The 17,329-nt window shown below is 45.1% G+C and overlaps 1 protein-coding gene across 1 annotated transcript in view; it reads left to right on the plus strand.

Annotated features, from left to right (window-relative positions):
- MEDAG (mesenteric estrogen-dependent adipogenesis) overlaps window positions 1–15,685 on the plus strand; it is a 26,908-nt gene extending 11,223 nt beyond the window's left edge. Inside the window, exons 2-5 of the mRNA XM_010835906.1 lie at window positions 9,159–9,268; window positions 11,194–11,306; window positions 11,752–12,037; window positions 14,487–15,685. Of these exons, the coding sequence (XP_010834208.1) occupies window positions 9,223–9,268; window positions 11,194–11,306; window positions 11,752–12,037; window positions 14,487–14,611 (570 nt within the window). The 5' untranslated portion in view covers window positions 9,159–9,222 and the 3' untranslated portion in view covers window positions 14,612–15,685. The remainder of the gene's footprint in view (window positions 1–9,158; window positions 9,269–11,193; window positions 11,307–11,751; window positions 12,038–14,486) is intronic.
- Window positions 15,686–17,329: the final 1,644 nt, after the last annotated feature.

Below are 17,329 nucleotides of genomic sequence, written 5' to 3' on the forward strand. Positions count from 1 at the left end.
GTCCAGAGTTAATTGAAGCTACAGGTTAGGTCTTAGGCAGTCCTTACTCCCCTGATCTCAGCCAACAGCGCTGCAAAGCTTAAACTGGTATTGAAATCTGGTTGTTAAACTCTTGCTTTGAACACCTCCTCCATAAGGGAAAATTAAAATTCCCCCGGCAGTTTGGAGTCCAGAATAAACAATGACGAGGTAACAGAGACCAGGGTGCAAAGAAGAATCAGCAAATACAAGGTTCTTATGGGCTAAGCAATAGCACAAGGGCTTTTGTACCTGGGAATGGCAAGGTGTATCTGAGAATAATTCGGGAGGTGGAACAACCTGCCTTCCTCTTGGGGGACAGACCGTGGCAGGTGGATGTGCAGTCCTGAAAGAGGACTGGGAGGGAACCTGGTCTGAACAGAGGGAGCCTTCTAGAAAGAAGGGGAAGACAGTTGTGGGCGGCAGTGAGAGGTTTTGCCCTCATGGATCAGGCGTGAGAGGCACAGTCAAAATTCAGGTGTCTGAAGTTGCTGCTTCTCAAACTGGCACAGATTTACCCAGTTGTCTTTGGTTTGAAGATAGATGCAGCTTCCTGTCTCAAAATAGTTGCTCTTGAGCTATTGTTCACTTCTTCCTTTCTTCTTTCCTTCGGTGATCTCTAGCCAACTTAACTGAAGAGGAATTTGCATGATTTACTCTTTCCCAGTAAGTTCTAGCACACTTCTAAAGATCCCAGAATCAAGCTCAGAATTCCCACCCATGTTACAAATGAAATTTGCTCAGGGTACCAGGTGTAAATTACCATTAACTATCACACACGCATACACACAGCTTTCCCTTTTTTTTTTCCCTATAATGCAGCCTGTTAGTGGGATGTAATGGCCAACGTTTGACAAAGAGGAGCTCTAATCCCTTATTTTCAGTAGTCCTCTAGCATGTAAGAGGCTGCTTGGGAAAAAAGCAAATACATTTTTCTTTAATGTTTACTTGAGTCTCAGCATTGGTGCCAAGTATTTCACAGCTATTGTCTCACAAAAGCTGGCAAAGTTGGTGCCATTGTTTGTTTCTCATTTTTACAGATGAGAAAATTAGGACTCAGATTAAGTAATTTCCCTGGGTGAGATGCCGGTGAACTGCAGGGCCAAGGCCTCTCAGCAGAGTTGTCTAACTCTACAGCCCAGGCTGTCAACTAGCTGCTTCCAACCTGGAATAATTCTGACTTCCTCTGGGACACAGCAGCACGCTCATAGATTTCCTGAACCTCAAATAAATGACTGGGATTACATCAGCCAGTACACATATAATCAGCCTAAAAGAGAAAGTAAGTCCAGCGGTATGAAGGAAGCCGCTGAAAGTAGTGCTGTGACCTGCTTCTGCTCAGATCTGAGCATCTCTTAGCTGAGTGATGGTCTCAACCCCCTTGAGGTGAGCCGCCTGGGGCAGGAAGTGCAGGGGAGGCAGGGAGGAGACTCATGGGGGTAAAGACTCAGGGGAGGATGCGTCAGGGTTGGATCATACTTAGATTGTCACTGCGGGGAGTGTCAGCTCCATCCACGGTGGGTGGGAGGTGCCTGGGCTCTGTCTGCGGCCCAGACCTACTTCTCAGAAGCATCTCCGCATGGAGCCTGGCCACCCTTACTGTTGTGCTCAGTGGGCTCCTGACACGACCAATCCTCTGCTCTGGCCCCAGGTCTGGGTCTTGGATTTAATGACCTGCCCAGGATAGCAGCCCCTTATACAGGACTCATAGTGGTATTGATGAAGTAATAACTTCTCATGTGTTGAACTATGGTTTTTATGGAATTCAGTTTAGGGTAAATGTGGACACCTGATGCAAAGAGCCCGCTCATTAGAAAAGACCCTGATGCTGGGAAAGATTGAAGGCAGGAGGAGAAGGGGGTGATAGAGGACGAGATGGTTGGATGGCATCACTGACTCAGTGGATGTGAGTTTCAGCAAACTCCAGGAGATAGTGAAGGACAGGGAAGCCTGCTGTGCTGCAGTCCATGGTGTCACAAAGAGTCAGACACAACTGAGCGACCGAACAACAACAACAAAGTGTGGATAAGCGTGAGTGCTGGGCCAGGCTGCCTTGGTTTGTACCCTGGTCTCGCTGCTTACTAGCCGAGTGACTGGGGAAAGTGACTTCATCTCTGTGACTCAGTCTCCTCAGCTGTAAACTGGGAATAATAATGCCAACAACTTTATAAGTTGTTCAGAATTAAAATCTGTTAAGCCCTCAAGATAGTCAGTGGCACATCTTCATCACGGGACCAATGTCAGCTTATGTTCTCATCAAGCAACCCCAACGCCAAATGCTTCACATGCTATTTAATCTTTCAGCCTCCTCATGGGGCACCTCTTGTCCGCCAGATTTTATAGGTGAGAATATACATCTCAACAAGGTTAAAATATTTGCTGAAGTCACAGAGGCAGAAATCAAACCCATATGGGGTGATTCAAAAGCCATGAGCCACAGAACTTCCCTGGTGGTCCAGTGACTAAGACTCTGAGCTCCCAATGCAGGGGGCCTGGGTTCGATCCCTGGTCAGAGAACTAGATCCCGTGTGCCTCAACTAAGGGCATGCATGCTGCAATACTTTTTAAGATTGGGTGCAATTAAAAAAAAAAAGCCACGAGCCATTGCTGCTTTCTTCCTTGGGAGCCTAGCTTTGTCCTTCCAGCCACACTCCAGTCCTTGCAAACACACACCTGCAGGCCTGGATGCAGCCACCCACAGTCCCCAAGGCTTAGCTAAGCCATGACTCCCTGCCCCGACCAGGGCTCCCATCTCCTGCTTCTGCCCACCCATTGGCAGTCTATTTGGCCTGACAGAACAACCCTTCTGCTATACCTGACTCAGCTCAGTAAATGATTCTAACTTCAGGCTCTTGGCTTTGCTTCTTCTTATTTACATCGCTAGGACATAGCCCTGTGGACACAATAAGCAGGGCACTGTGCAGTCCTCTGGTCTGTGTGTGTTTGAATGATTAATTAGTTTGTAAGCCTCTGAATAACAGGGGTTGTGTCCTAGGCCAAAGCTTCTCAAACTTATAATAAGCTTGCAAGTCTCCTGAGGAGCTTGTTAAAACAGATTGTAGATCAGATACAACTGGAGAGGGACCCAGAATTTTGCAGTTTTACAAGCTCCCCTGTGATGTCAGTGCTGTAGGTCCAATAATCAGACTATAAGCAATGAGGTCTTAGTTGTGAATCTTTTCATATTGAAATGGTACCTTTTTTTAGCCCTCTCCTAAGGGCTTCTGTATGCTTCTAGAAAGCAAGACTATTTTCTTTGTTAGGGCCCCAGTGCCAAGCACATAGTAGGTGCTTTGTTGTTCAGTCACCAAGTTGTGTCCAACTCTTCTCAACCCTGTGGACTGCGGTATGCCAGGCTTCATTGTCCCTCACCATCTCCTGGAGTTTGCTCCTGGAGTTTGGTGATGCCATCCAACAATCTCATCTGTTGCCCTCTTCTTCTGCTGTCAATCTTTCCCAGCATCAGGATCTTTTCCAATGAGTCAGCTCTTTGCATCAGGAGCAAAAGTATCGGAGCTTCAGACTCAGGATCAGTCCTTCCAAAGAGTATTCAGGGTTGATTTCCTTTAAGACTGACTGCTTTAGTCTGCTTGCTGTCCAAGGGACTCTCAAGAGTCTTCTCCAGCACCACAGTTCAGAAGCATCAATTTCTTTGGCACTCTGCCTTCTTTACTGTCCAGCTCTCACATCTGTACATGACTACTGGAAAGACCATAGCCTTGACTATATGGACCTTTGTTGTCAAAGTGATGTCTTTGCTTTTTAACACACTGTCTAGGTTTGTCCTAACATTTGCTTAGTCACTGTTTATTGCAGAAATGAATGATTGAACATGCATATCAATGATTAGAGCCACAGACATTAGAGTGATGAATTGGAAATTTTTGTTTATTTCACAAGAGTCGGGCAGAAGAAGAAGGTGAGATGATGAACCAAAGGAACTGTTTTGAGTGTGTAGGGGAGGTTTTGCATAAAACTAACAAGTTGACACTGGAAAGAATGTCCTTGTAAGCTTTTGCTTAGTCACAGCAAAGAATTGTGGAAGATATTAGCAATTTCTGGGCCTTTTACACAAGGACTATCCAATATATTCCTCTTTTTCTCTATTCCTTCCTACATATTTTAGAAATGAACACACACACACAGATGTGAGCATGCATTTGAATTTCTATTTGTCTTTGAGTATTAACAACAAATTGTCAGTTGTTGTTTAGTTGCTAAGTTGTGTCCAAATCTTTGTGATCCCATGGACTGTAGCCCACCAGGCTCCTCTGTCCACGGGATTCACCAGGCAAGAACACTGGAGTGGTTTGCTGTTTCCTTTTCCAGGGGATCTTCCCTACCCAGGGATTGAACCCAAGTCTCCTACATTAGCAGGTGGACTCTTTACTGCTGAGCCATGAGGGAAGCCAGTTTAAATATTCAGGGGCCGGGAAAATTTGGAGTGACTTTTGAATCATTCCAAGATGATGTAAAATCTGAAGGAAACTGGAGAAGAATAGGTATCTTTGGGGTGGGTGATCTTAGCTACCCCTGATTTGCTAGAAGCAAAAATTCTATGTTCTTTCTTGGTCCCATCTTTCAGATATTGCCTTCATTAAGCAGTTCCCTTTAGCTTTCCAAACTAAAAAGATGAGGAAAGAAATTGGATCAAGGAAGGAGAAACTCTTACTTATTTATTTTTCAGAAACTTATTCATAGTCCTCTTTTCCTGGTAACTTGAATGAACACAGCCCTGGCTGTGCATCAGAAGCTTACAGAATTTCACCCTAGGGTCAGCGGAGTTGGCCAGAATTAAAGACACTAATAATGTTTGTTGAGCATCTACTATGAGCCCACGTCTGTATGTCTATGTTACTGGCACTTCATTACATCATCAAATGGATGGTGATTCTGTTATATCCCTTGTATAGATGAGGGGACCGGGTCAGATGGGTTAAGTAACTCACTCAAGGTCATGATGAGCTGTGGCTCTGGGACTGAGTTCACATAGCCAGTTAATCAGGATACAAATTAAATCTTCTTATTTTGAATCACTATGCTTTCCACTGCGGCTTCCCTCATAGATCAGTTGGTAAAGAATCTGCCTGCAATGCAGGAAACCTGGGTTCAACCCCTGGGTTGGGAGGATCCCCTGGAGAAGGAAATGGCAACGCACTCCAGTATTCTTGCCTGGAGAATCCCAAGGACAGAGGAGCCTGGCAGGCTACATACAGTCCATAGCGTCGCAAGAGTGGGACATGACTTGGCGACTAAACCACCACCACCACCATGCTTTCCCATCACAGTGGATGAAAGCCAGGTGTAGGAAGTTCCAACCTAGGAGCATTCTGGGGCCAGGGTAAAAGCACTGAAGAAATCAGTTTAAAGCAGCTCTCGTCAACTGCTTCTCTTCCCTAGGGATAACTTCAGCAAATATAATAAATATCCAGGATACAGGAGCAATATCTGCATTAGCAGTTCAGAAATATGCATAATGAAAGATGAGATAGCTAGTCTCATCAGACTAAGGTAGTTTAGTCAGGCTCATCTTAAAACTGTTAGTTGAATGTCGGGTACGTGAAGACCTGTGAGATTTAACAATGAGGTCCTCAGTCTGTTTTGTATCTTAGTGACTTGCATATCCAAATTTCATACCAGCAGGCCTCTGAAGGGCAGTGTCTGTGCATATGTCTGAATTCAAAAGGGATGTTCCCATTTATTTATTCCACTGTGATTCTGAGGTGTTTAACAATTGGACCATGTCTGGGAGGCTGGGAATGGATGAACGTAAGGGGATATTTCTTCTTTGCAACCTGGTTTCAATAGAGCGTTAAGCAGGGATCTTGCCACAATCTCGTCTGCAAATTCTGTTATCAGAGCTCTCGCGTGAACAGCATTTTCTCACATCTGTGGTACAGCGATAACTGGCACTGCTCTGTGATGTGTTGACAGCCCGGGTAAGATCCTAAAAGTGTCTCTAAATCATCAAAGGAAGATTAAATGATGTTGAGAGTCGTCTTATTATTCAGGATATCTTATTAAATTCAGGCTCCAGAAGAAGTGACTCATGTTTAAGTTATGCATTTAACTCAACATGTGACTCTCCAGAAGACCCCCCTTCCCCTCCCTCCTCCAAGTCCCTCGACTTTGATCAGGGTTAGTAGCATTCAGAAAAAGCCTCTTCCGCGGAATTCTGGAGGAAACCAATTATTTTCCCAACCGGTGATTGTTTCCAAGTTGAGATTTTTATCTTTTCCCTGCCAACGATACCTCCAATGAAACAATCGATTTTAGGCAGAGGCAAGTGGAGCACTGTCATTTGGGTAAGTCCAGACTGCAGGCTTTCTCACTGTATTACGCACGCACGCATGCCCTAGAGAGTGACCATAAGACCATGGCTATTGAGAGCAGAGGAATCACCTTGAGGGAAATATTAAGTGCTTAACTGACTATCAGAGAAGGCAATGGCACCCCACTCCAGTACTCTTGCCTGGAAAACCCCATGGACGGAGGAGCCTGGTAGGCTGCAGTCCAAGGGGTCGTGAAGAGTCGGACACGACTGAGCAACTTCACTTTGACTTTTCACTTTCATGCATTGGAGAAGGAAATGGCAACCCACTCCAGTGTTCTTGCCTGGAGAATCCCAGGGACAGGGGAGCTTGGTGGGCTGCCGTCTATGGGGTGGCACAGAGTCGGACACAACTGAAGCGACTTAGCAGCAGTAGCAGTAACTGACTATGAATTCACTTCATGATAATCAAGGTGGGGTCCCGGCCCAGCATCGTGCATCTGTCTCTCTGTTTACTCCAATCAGATTTGGTCTTTGCTTCTTTTGCTATAAGCTTTTCCTCTTCTTTCTCCCTGTACCCTGTCTCACACCCCCTGAAATCACAGACCTCACTGACTGGCCTCTCCTCCCCTGCTTCCCTGGTCACTCACCTGCCTGTGTTAGGTCCTTGACAGCCAAATAGATGGATGGCAGAGGGGGTGGGGAGCACAGGGGGACCCCTGTACTGCTGCCCTGCGACCCCACCCCCACTTCCTGGGCCCTGAGCACCTCAGCTGCGTAAGGCACAGGTCAGCACCCAGGCTTAGTGAATGAATTAATGAATGAGAGAGAAGGAACCCAGCAAGGGGCATTCCCTTCTTCCTTCCTTCTCCTTTGCTTCCTTTCTCCAGGACCTTTTGGCAGTTGGTCAGCTGGGACAAAGAAGAACGGTGACATTGCCCTTCAGGGGCCCGCTTACCCCATGCTCTCTCCACCCTGTTCTGCCCAGGAAGGGTGGCGGCGGGGGTGGAGGGTGGGGGCAGGCAGGGAGGCATGGAGGAAAAGCCATGCAGATCCCAGTCTGCATCTGGGTTCTCTCACCCAGTCCATTCCATGGCTCCCTACTTCTCCACCCCAACCCTCCTCTCCCCAACTCCTGCCCCCTCGCACCCACACCCCTGAACAGGGACACCAGCCCCCACCTCTCGTTGCCTGGATGCACCAGCCTGTGTCCCCCTCACCCATCACTGGAGCACCCCCCTAACCACCATCCCCACCCCCATGCCCAGGGTTGGGAGGTGGAGGCCACATTAAAAGCCTGGTGAAATAGAAGGCAGGAAGCATTCCAGGTGCTCCATCGGGGGTCAGGTTTTAAAAGCTCTCAATATCGGATCTGACAATCCCAGAAAAAGAGATGATGACACAGATTTCTAAGAGACGGAGCTGGAGGCGGATGAGCGGAAGCTGTGTTTTCCTGACTCGGGGGTAGATAAATTCTCCCACTGCTCTTGACTCAGGCTTTGGTCTGGGTCTCCAGCTCCAGCCCCTCTAAGCAGGTTGATGGGGAAGGAGGCTGAGGACTGTGTGGCCAGAGCCCCCCAGCTGCAGGTGGTCCCCAAGGCGGTGATTTTTCAGGTCAGGTTCTGGAAGGACCACAAACCAGAAATGCAGGAGTGGTCTCTGCCTGGGACTAGAAGCCAACACACAGCCCTATAGCAAAAGCCCCCCATTCACCCCACGCAGACCTCACAGTGATGCCCATCAGTGGGGAGGCCACCCTGTCTTGAAGAGGGCTCAGGGCAGATGCATCCCCCAGCCCGCTGGGTACCTCTCAGCCCACCCGTGTCCACGCCGCTTCTGAACTTGGGTTTGGCTAGAAAATTAGCCATCTTCTTGAAAGAAGCCAATTTACATCTGTCTTCTTTTAAATCAACAATGCAGGTAGAGACACAGAAAGGCGGCTTGGAAAATGTGTAGAGTAGGGAGAGGAAACTGACATGCTGGAAGACACAGTCAAAAAGCAAAAAGATCTTCCTGGGTTGAAATAATGAACTAAGACCAAGGAGGCTAAATTGAATAGGGCCCTGGGCAGAAATCCTACATTAGTTTTTTAAAACTGTACAAGCTCACAATCGGGGGAGATGTGAAGTAGTTCATGTGAATATTGCATCTCTGGAGAGGGCTGGGTTTATCTCAGGATTAGAAAAGGGAAGAGAAAAAGAGAAGGAAAGGAAAATTTCAGATCCATCAGTTAGGATGACTGCACTGGAGAAGACCTTGAGAAGTCCACTTATGAAGGATAATTCATTCTCAATTCAGGGATACATAGTGCTCTGGTAGCACTATCTTAGGGGCTTCCCAGGTGGCTAGTGGTAAAGAATCCAGTTGCCAACACAAGAGATGAGGGTTTGATCCTTGGATCGGGAAGATACCCTGGAGAAGGGCATGGCAACCCACTCTGGTATTTTTGCCTAGAAAAATCCCACAGGTAGAGGAGCCTAGTGGGCTACAATCCATGGGGTCACAGAGAGTCAGACACGACTGAGTGGGCACGCGTGCACACACACACACACACACACACACTGCTGTCTTACAGCCCAAAAAGATGGTAGTGGTCATCATTTGGTAAAGGCTGCCCCTGAGAGCTGAATGCTGGTGCCAAGCTCCCCCAGCCCCAGGCCACCTTTGGGTGGCATGTTGATCTGTCTGTCAACCAGGGGAGGGGGAATTACTTATTTGATATAAGATATGACTGCCTCCCGAAGAATACATTTTAGAGGACTTCCCTTGGAGGGTCTGTGGATATAGCAGACACGTGTCCAGTACATGCCTGTCCTGACTTCAGTGGAAGGCTACATAGCATTTGTAATCATCTCTGCTTTTTTCACAGATATGTGGAACTGACCAACTACTGCAATTATAAAGACTACAGGGAAACTATATTGAGCAAACCAATGCTCTTCTTTGTTCATGTACAGACCAAAAAAGACTCCTCGAAAGGTAGGTGTATAAAGTTTGGGTTTGGTTCTGCCTTTCTGGGCTGTGGACTGTGGCCTGTTGATGAGGCAGAAGTTGGACGTGGAGAAAGCAGAGAGGGTGTCAGCTTGTGCAAGGCTGGAAGCTAGATGGGTTAGGCCATCAGTGGAGGCCTGCAGAGCATACCTCTAAATGACCCTGCGGCAGAAGCCATTTGTCTCTGAGTTTTCTTTTGTACTTCCTGTCTTGGCAGGAAGTGATCTCTGAGCCTGAAGGGGTTGCAAAAATGACTGGAGTGATGATGATGATGATATATCATACTGTCTGCTGCTGCTGCTAAGTCGCTTCAGTCGTGTCCGACTCTGTGTGACCCCATAGACGGCAGCCCACTAGGCTCCCCCGTCCCTGGGATTCTCCAGGCAAGAACACTGGAGTGGGTTGCCATTTCCTTCTCCGATGCATGAAAGTGAAAAGTGAAAGTGAAGTCGCTCAGTGGTGTCCAGCTCTAGCAACCCCATGGACTGCAGCCTACCAGGCTTCTCCATCCATGGGATTTTCCAGGCAAAAGTACTGGAGTGGGGTGCCTACCCCGTATCAAATACTCATGTGAGGAATGAGTTAATGTCAATAATTGGGCAAAAACCCTGTGGGGCATGTCATCCAAAGGAGAACATTTTTGAACCTGAAAACAGGAATTGTAATCATTATGCTGGGACAAAGGTATGAACTAGAACTGACTCAGGCATAACTAGGATGCCTGGTCATCCTGCCTATGTGGTACTTATACCATCCCCATTTTATAGATGAGATAGTGATAGTGAAAGTCACTCTGCTGCTGCTGCTGCTAAGTCACTTCAGTCATGTCCGACTCTTTGCGACTCCATGGACTATACAGTCCATGGAATTCTCCAGGACAGGATGCTGGAGCGGGTAGCCTTTCCCTTCTCCAGGGGATCTTCCCAACCCAGGAATTGAAGCCAGGTCTTCCACATTGTAGGTGGGTTCTTACAGATGAGAATCCTAGTTTTCTCTCTCTGTCTCTCACAGATGAGAAAACTGGGATAAAGGAAATAAATGTTATTTGCAAAGCTTGATCTGGACACCAAGCGGGGAAAGGGAGGGTGGCATGAATTGGGAGATTGGGATGGATGTATATATACTATTGATATTATATATAAAATAGATAACTAATGAGAACCTACTGTATAGCTCAGGGAATTCTACTCAGTGCTCTGTGGTGGCCCTAAATGGGAAGGAAATCCAAAAAAGAGGGGAGATATATATACGTGTAGTTGACTGACTTTGCTGTACAATAGAAACTAACATAACACTATTAAGCAATTATTCTTAAATAAAAATTAATTTTAAAGAAAAGAAAAATGCTTGTAGATGCTTTCATGTTTCATGCTGTGGCCTTCAAATTTCAAAGATATCCCTTTATTGTTTCTTCCAGGAAATCAAACTGATAGCAACTAAATTAACTCAAATTCCTATATGAAAATATCTCTATTTGCCCGTCTTCCTCCTGCTCAAAGTGGTATGTGGAGAGTCACGAGCATAAGTTCTGTGATAGCGTTAGAATTTCTTAAACTTACTTCTAAAATGTTCTTATTTAAAAATGAGTCCAAGAGAGTAAGAATGGGCCTACAAATTCCAAAGAGACTTCCTCAAACACGCCCTTCCTCATTCAGATTCATAGAGCTGATTCTCTGCTCATCTTGTTCGGAGTCATTCAGATCCCCTGCTCACTTCATAATTCAAAGTCAAGATGCCCTTCTCTGCAGGAGGGGCCAGGAACAGATCACAGTGTAACAAGGAATGCTTGTTAGCGCATCTGAGCCCTTGATGTCATTTGGCTTGCTGGTGACCGGAAAGTCGACAATTCTCTAAGAGGCAGGTCTAGGTCACAAGTGAGCCCTTGTTTTTGACTTGTGCTTCCTCATTTCTAGAAAGGACATACGCATTTCTTGTAAACACAAGGCACCCCAAGATAAGAAGACAGATAGAGCAGGGGATGGACATGGTCATTTCCTCAGTGATTGGAGAAAGCTACCGGCTCCAGGTGAGTTGGCCTGTGTTAATCCACGGCTGCCAACACAGAAGGGGGTCTGGACATTGCAAGCCAGGATGGAGTCCCTAAAGCTTAACTCTCACTTAACTGAATCCAGACTGACATTTTCTGTTGCTGCATTATCACTACCAATAAGGTGAACTTAGTTTCTAGCAACTTCTGAGAAATGGGGTAAGAATAAATATCAGTTTGACCAAGCAGTTCAAGGTCTTTACCTTGAACTTGATGGAACTTATGCAAAGGTAAAGATTTGTTTGTTTGTTTTTAAATAAAGACACCTATTTAAAATTATGTCAGAAAGAGAAATAAAGGGTGTGATATTTTGGACATTGGGACAGCTGTTAATTCTATAATATAATTGTATGGTAATGTATGTCTATAATATAATGTTATAATTATATTCATGTAATTAATTAAATGCTTCTTTCTATTTCAGTTTGATTTTCAAGAGGCAGTAAAGAATTTTTTCCCTCCAGGAAACAAGGTTGTTAACGGAGAAGAGTTGAGCTTTGCGTATGAATTCAAAGCCGATGCATTGTTTGATTTCTTCTATTGGTTTGGGCTCAGCAATTCCACTGTAAAAGTGAATGGAAAAGTTCTAAATTTGTCAAGTACAAGCCCAGAAAAGAAGGAGACCATTAAATTATTTCTGGAAAAAATGAGTGAACCTTTAATCCGAAGGAGCAGTTTTTCTGATCGAAAATTCAGCGTAACTTCTAGAGGTATGTTAAAAATTCTCAAGTAGGGGCTTCTCTGGTGGTCCAGTGGTTAAGATTCTGCACTTCCACTGCAGGGAGAGAGGTTCAGTCCCTGATCAGGGGACTAAGATCCCACATGCCATGTGGAGGGACCAGAAAATTTTTTTAAATGAAAAAATAAATCTGACCTTTAAAAAAAGTTCTCAAGTACCCCCAGAATGATAGTTGAAGGGTAGAATAATATCACGGGAGAAAAGAATCAATTAATGGAAAAGGAAAGGCCTCTTGATAAAGGGGAAATATAATATCACATTTTTCAGAAAGAAGTGAGAAACATTTACTACCAAAAGGAAATATAGTAAACTAACACAACACTGTAAATCAACTGCACTCCAATAAATTTTTTAAAAAAGAATATAATGACTTTTCCTTTCAGGCTCCTTAAGGTTTTCTCTCAGTGGTTTCACTGTGCAGCATACTCAGAAAATAATTTTAAAATATATTGTTAACATAAATACATGTTAATGCTCATTGAAGTATTTTTAACAATAATTTAACTAAAGAAGAATGATGTTTTCCTGATGTGCATATTCAGGGCAACAGAATGTTAGGGAAACGTGTTGGTTAGGGGAGGAAGACACATGGTCGAGACATCCATCTTTAAAAATGTTTGAGGGCTTCCCTGGTGGCTCAGTGGTAAAGAATCTGCCTGCCAATGCAGGAGGCACGGGCTCCATTCCTGGTCTGGGAAGATCCCACATACCTCAGAGTAAGCCCTTGCGCCACAATATTGAGCCTGTGCTCGGCAACAAGAAAAACCACTACAATGAGAAGCCCTCCCATCATAACTAGAGAGTAGCCTGCACTCACCACTAGAGAAAAGCCCATGCAGCAAGAAAGACTTAGCACAGCCAGAAAATAAATAAAATCAATAAAATTATAAAAAATATATTTGGAAGGTTCTCCAGGGTTTCTAAGACTACTAAAGAATAACCCGTGAGACTTCTTCTCTTAACAAACTGCAGGTCATATCTGGTGCGTTCTGGATTTTCTATCCAGTAGCTCCTCCCCAGGATTTGGCAAGACTTTTCAGGTGGTGTGGCTAAGGCAGTGACACCAGTCAAGTCTTGTCTGGATTTGTCTTCTGCTGAGCCTGCCCTCTGTCCCAGGCTAGTCTGTGCTGAAAGGCAACTTCCTTGAACCAGTACTCTTGCAGCTAATTGCCAACAAAGAAAAACACTCCAACAAGCCAAAAAATCCACCAGTCTCTATGAACTGCAGTTAAAAATTTTTTTAAAGAATACAGATGCTTCACTAATTGTTTTCCATGACAGTTGCTTTCTTCCAATGTTTCTAGCAAAATAGCTTGAAGTGTGTATTAATTGTTTAGTCACGTCTAACTCTTTGCAACCCTGAAGACTGTAGCCTGCCAGGCTCCTCTGTCCGTGGAATTCTCCAGGCAAGAATACTGGAGTGGGTTGCCATTGCTTTCTCCAAGATCTTCCTGACGCAGGGATCGAACCCAGGTCTCCTGCATTGCAGGCGGATTGTTTACCATTTGAGCCACCAGGGAAGCTTCAGATCAGATCAGATCAGTCGCTTACTCCTGGTTATTTCTTATCCTGGAAGCAGCTTCCCTCTGTCTCTGTGTCCCTCCCTCCCTCCTGCCTTCCCCGCTCCTCCCCTTTTCCCCCTCCTTATTGCTTTATGTTCTCTATCTGGGTGTTCCTTACAAAGATGCCTTTATGTTCTGTCCCATCGCAGCCATGTGTGGTGGTGGGGAGCAGGGTTTATATGCTCATCCTTTTGGGGAAGGTTACCTTGTCTGGTTGTGCCCACACCAGATGCCCGGTCCTCCCTTGGACGCCCTCCAGCCTCACCCCCTGGCCAGGGCAGCCTGGGCAGGCTTTCTCTGTTTCACCATCACTCACTCTCTGTCCTGCAGGCTGCATCCACTGGGTATCCTGGGGACACCGAGGGGCATGTGAAGTTGGGCAGTGCTTCCTTGCAAGTTTACTCTGACCCAGCCCTGAGGCCCCCTTCCACTCCAGAACGGGGGAGGGAGGATTCCTCAAGGCTCATCTGAGCCATAATTATGCACCTCAGGTGGTCCAGCCACAACACATCAGTGGCCAGGCAGGCATCTCCACTGGCTCTGCCCTGGTGATCAGTTAAAGTCTCCTTCTCAGAAACTGACCTCTGTCCTTGGCATCTGGTCCCCACCTGTGGGCCTTCTGTCATCAAGTGAGAAACGGTACCTGCATGCCCAGTTTACGGAGAGGCAGGTGACCATCCGCGTCCTCTTGGTGAACAGCAAGTAGCATGTTTCTGTCTTTTGAGTTTTTCTGGGGAAGCCAGGATTCTCTGTTCACATTGAAATGTTTACATTGGATGTTGTGTGGGTTTTAAGTACTGTTGGGTTTTGGTTTACCAGAGATGGTAATAATGCAGGCCCTTTTTACTTTTTTTTCAGGTTCAATAGATGAAGTTTTTAACTGCAGTCTGTCACCCAGATCATCTCTGATGGAGCCTCTTGTGGCAGAATTGCCATTTCCATGCGTTGTGGAATCTGAGGAGACACCAAACCCATTTATCTGATTGGGCTGGATGTTCCGCAGTTCCTCCTACACCCCAGGCCTGTGCCAGCATCGAGGGCTAAGGGGACGTGGGAGAGTAGGGAGGCGGGTACCTCCAGACCCTCTCCTCTGACAGGCCCCTTCCTTGCATTTCCAAGGGTGATGCCTTGGCAGTCTGATGCAGCTGACTTCAGGATGGGAGGCTTTGGCCCCACGGCTGGAAGGTTCCTCTTCTTTGAACGCTTCTGCAAAGAGCCAGAGGGAAGCAGCAGGCATCATACCCTGGCATACCCTGGCACCACATACCCTGGCATCCTGGGGGCTTCCCAGGCGGAGCCATCTTACCCAGGTTTTGCCCCAAGATGCTTCCTATTTCCAGGTTTGGCCCTCTGCTTGGGGACATCCCTGTCTGAACCTAAACCCAGCAAGTGTGAGGTTAGCAGTGCCACTGTCTTGCAAACCTGGCTCAGCAAAAAGTCCAGGACATCTTTCTCCAGAAGTCAAGTCTGTCATCCTGCTGGTGGGATGAAACCTTAGGACAAACAGCGGAGGTGAGGCTTGACGGAGGGCTGGCCAGTCTGGTAGGATTGCAAGCCTGCCCCCGCTGCCTGAAATCTGAACTCCTGTGGCCTCCCTCTTAACAGAGTGGCCTGTGCAGAGAGAGGCCAGGTGATGCGATACCACACATGACGGGAGGAGGATAATGTATGCGGCCGTGTCCTCTCTAATAAAAGCACATAATGTCAGCAGGGTATTTTATAAGCTTTTAGCAATCCTAACACTAAAAGCAAAATAGAAGAAAGCTATATATTATCATAATACATTGTAGTCACATCAATAACATTTTTCATCTCATAGCTACAGTGGAGTTCTTCAAAAAGAAAAAAAAATCATCCTATCTACATATAAAAACCTTCATGAATGAATTGCTACATAGGCTTCTAATGAGAAAGATTTGTGGGTCCCAAGTATAATTTTCTTATCCTTTTAAAGAATGTTCCTGTATGATGCATTTTGATAGCACCACCAATTGTCCTTTTGTTTGTATTTGAAATGGTATGTGCCATATTCGTGAAATTAAATGTTTCCTTAGCATTCAACATAGAATTGATTAAATTTGTGACCAAGGTGTGTGACCATTCCATCATGCTATGCAGGTGATATGTTGGCCTTGTAACTTACTAACTTACAGTAAGAATTATGGTTTTATAGCTACTTTCTCAGGAAGAGCCTTTTGGGGGACTTCCCCAGTGGTCCAGTGGTTAAGACTCTGTGCTTCCAATGCAGGGGGCGCAGGTTTGATCTCTGGTCAGGTAACAAGGATCATGCATGCTGCAGGGCACACCCAAAAATAAATAAACAAAAATTTTTAAAAAGAAGAGCCTTTTTTGAATAACAAGTCTATGAAGTATTTGGAGGAAAAAAAGTGATACTGATGTTTCAGAAAATGGGAATCTTCCTTAATAACAGAAAATGATAAATGTTTATTATTCAAATTCAGTGCAAAATGAAGAATATTAACAATCAAATAAGTTTTATACCAGAGCAAATAAACCTTAGGTGGATATCCAATAGTATATACTTCCCAAAGGGAATAGAAACTCTATTCACAAAAATTGACAAAGTCCATTTTTTGAAAAGCCATCAGTCATCACTCCAGGAATGGACTAAAGATCTAAAAGTTTTCTTTTATCATTAAAATTTGTTATCATTTGACTCGGAACCAAGTGCATTCACTCATTCGATATTCACTTAGCAAAGTTCTATCCACGGCCTTTAAGGAAATACGTATGTGTGCTTAGCTGGTCAGTTGTGTCTGACTCTTTGAAACCCCATGGACTTAGCCTGCCAGGCTCCTCTGTCCATGGAATTCTGTGGGCAAGAATACTGGAGGGGGTTGCCATGCCCTCCTCGAGGGGATCTTCCCGTCCTAGGAATTGAACCCAGGTCTCCCACATTATAGGTGGATTCTTTACCATCTGAGCCACCAGGGAAGCCGAGGGCTGGTGAGTAATGGTGCCTAAAACATAGCCCTTGCTTTCAAGGAGTGTCCAGTCTTGTAACAGACAGGTGCTCAGCTAGTAAGAACAATAGTATCAGTGCTCAGGGACACATTCAAAATTGAAAGCATCTAAAATGCTTATGATCCAGTTTTGGTGATAAAATTAATGACGGTAAGTGTAAAATTTAGTTTTAAAGTAAACATGTAATGATTGATTTATCCAAGTGACAGATTACAGAAGCTCTCAGTGAAAGAGTCACTTTAAGCTATTAATTTGTTCCAAAAGAATGCAAATCCGGACATTATCTACAGGAGGGAATTTTTATCTTATTACCTCATGGTTAGAGTTTGAATTTTGGCCAAAGGATAACACTGCCTAACTCGATTGCTTACCTTAATTATCAGCTCAAACGTCTTCTGTTTCAAGTACTCTATCTTCAAAGAGCAAAGTTATACCCATATTTAAGAAATTCAAAAGAATGTGCATCAATTTCTGAACAGAGTTTCTAACGCATTTCAAAGATGCTTTAAGCAATAGCAGTGTCATTATAATAAATGATTACTTTGAAGAAGAGAACATTCATTTGGAAGGATAAATGCTGGTCCAACAGATTTTAAATGAATGTTCACACTTGATACTCATGGCTTGAATAAACTTGAGAGAACCAACAGTGTAAGGCATGAATAATTACTCTTAAGAGTTCAGAGAAGACAAAAACTCAAGAATCAGAAGACAAG

The sequence above is a fragment of the Bison bison genome, unplaced genomic scaffold (assembly GCF_000754665.1).
Source record: "Bison bison bison isolate TAMUID 2011002044 unplaced genomic scaffold, Bison_UMD1.0 scf7180017864056, whole genome shotgun sequence".
NCBI classification, from domain to species: Eukaryota; Metazoa; Chordata; class Mammalia; order Artiodactyla; family Bovidae; genus Bison; species Bison bison.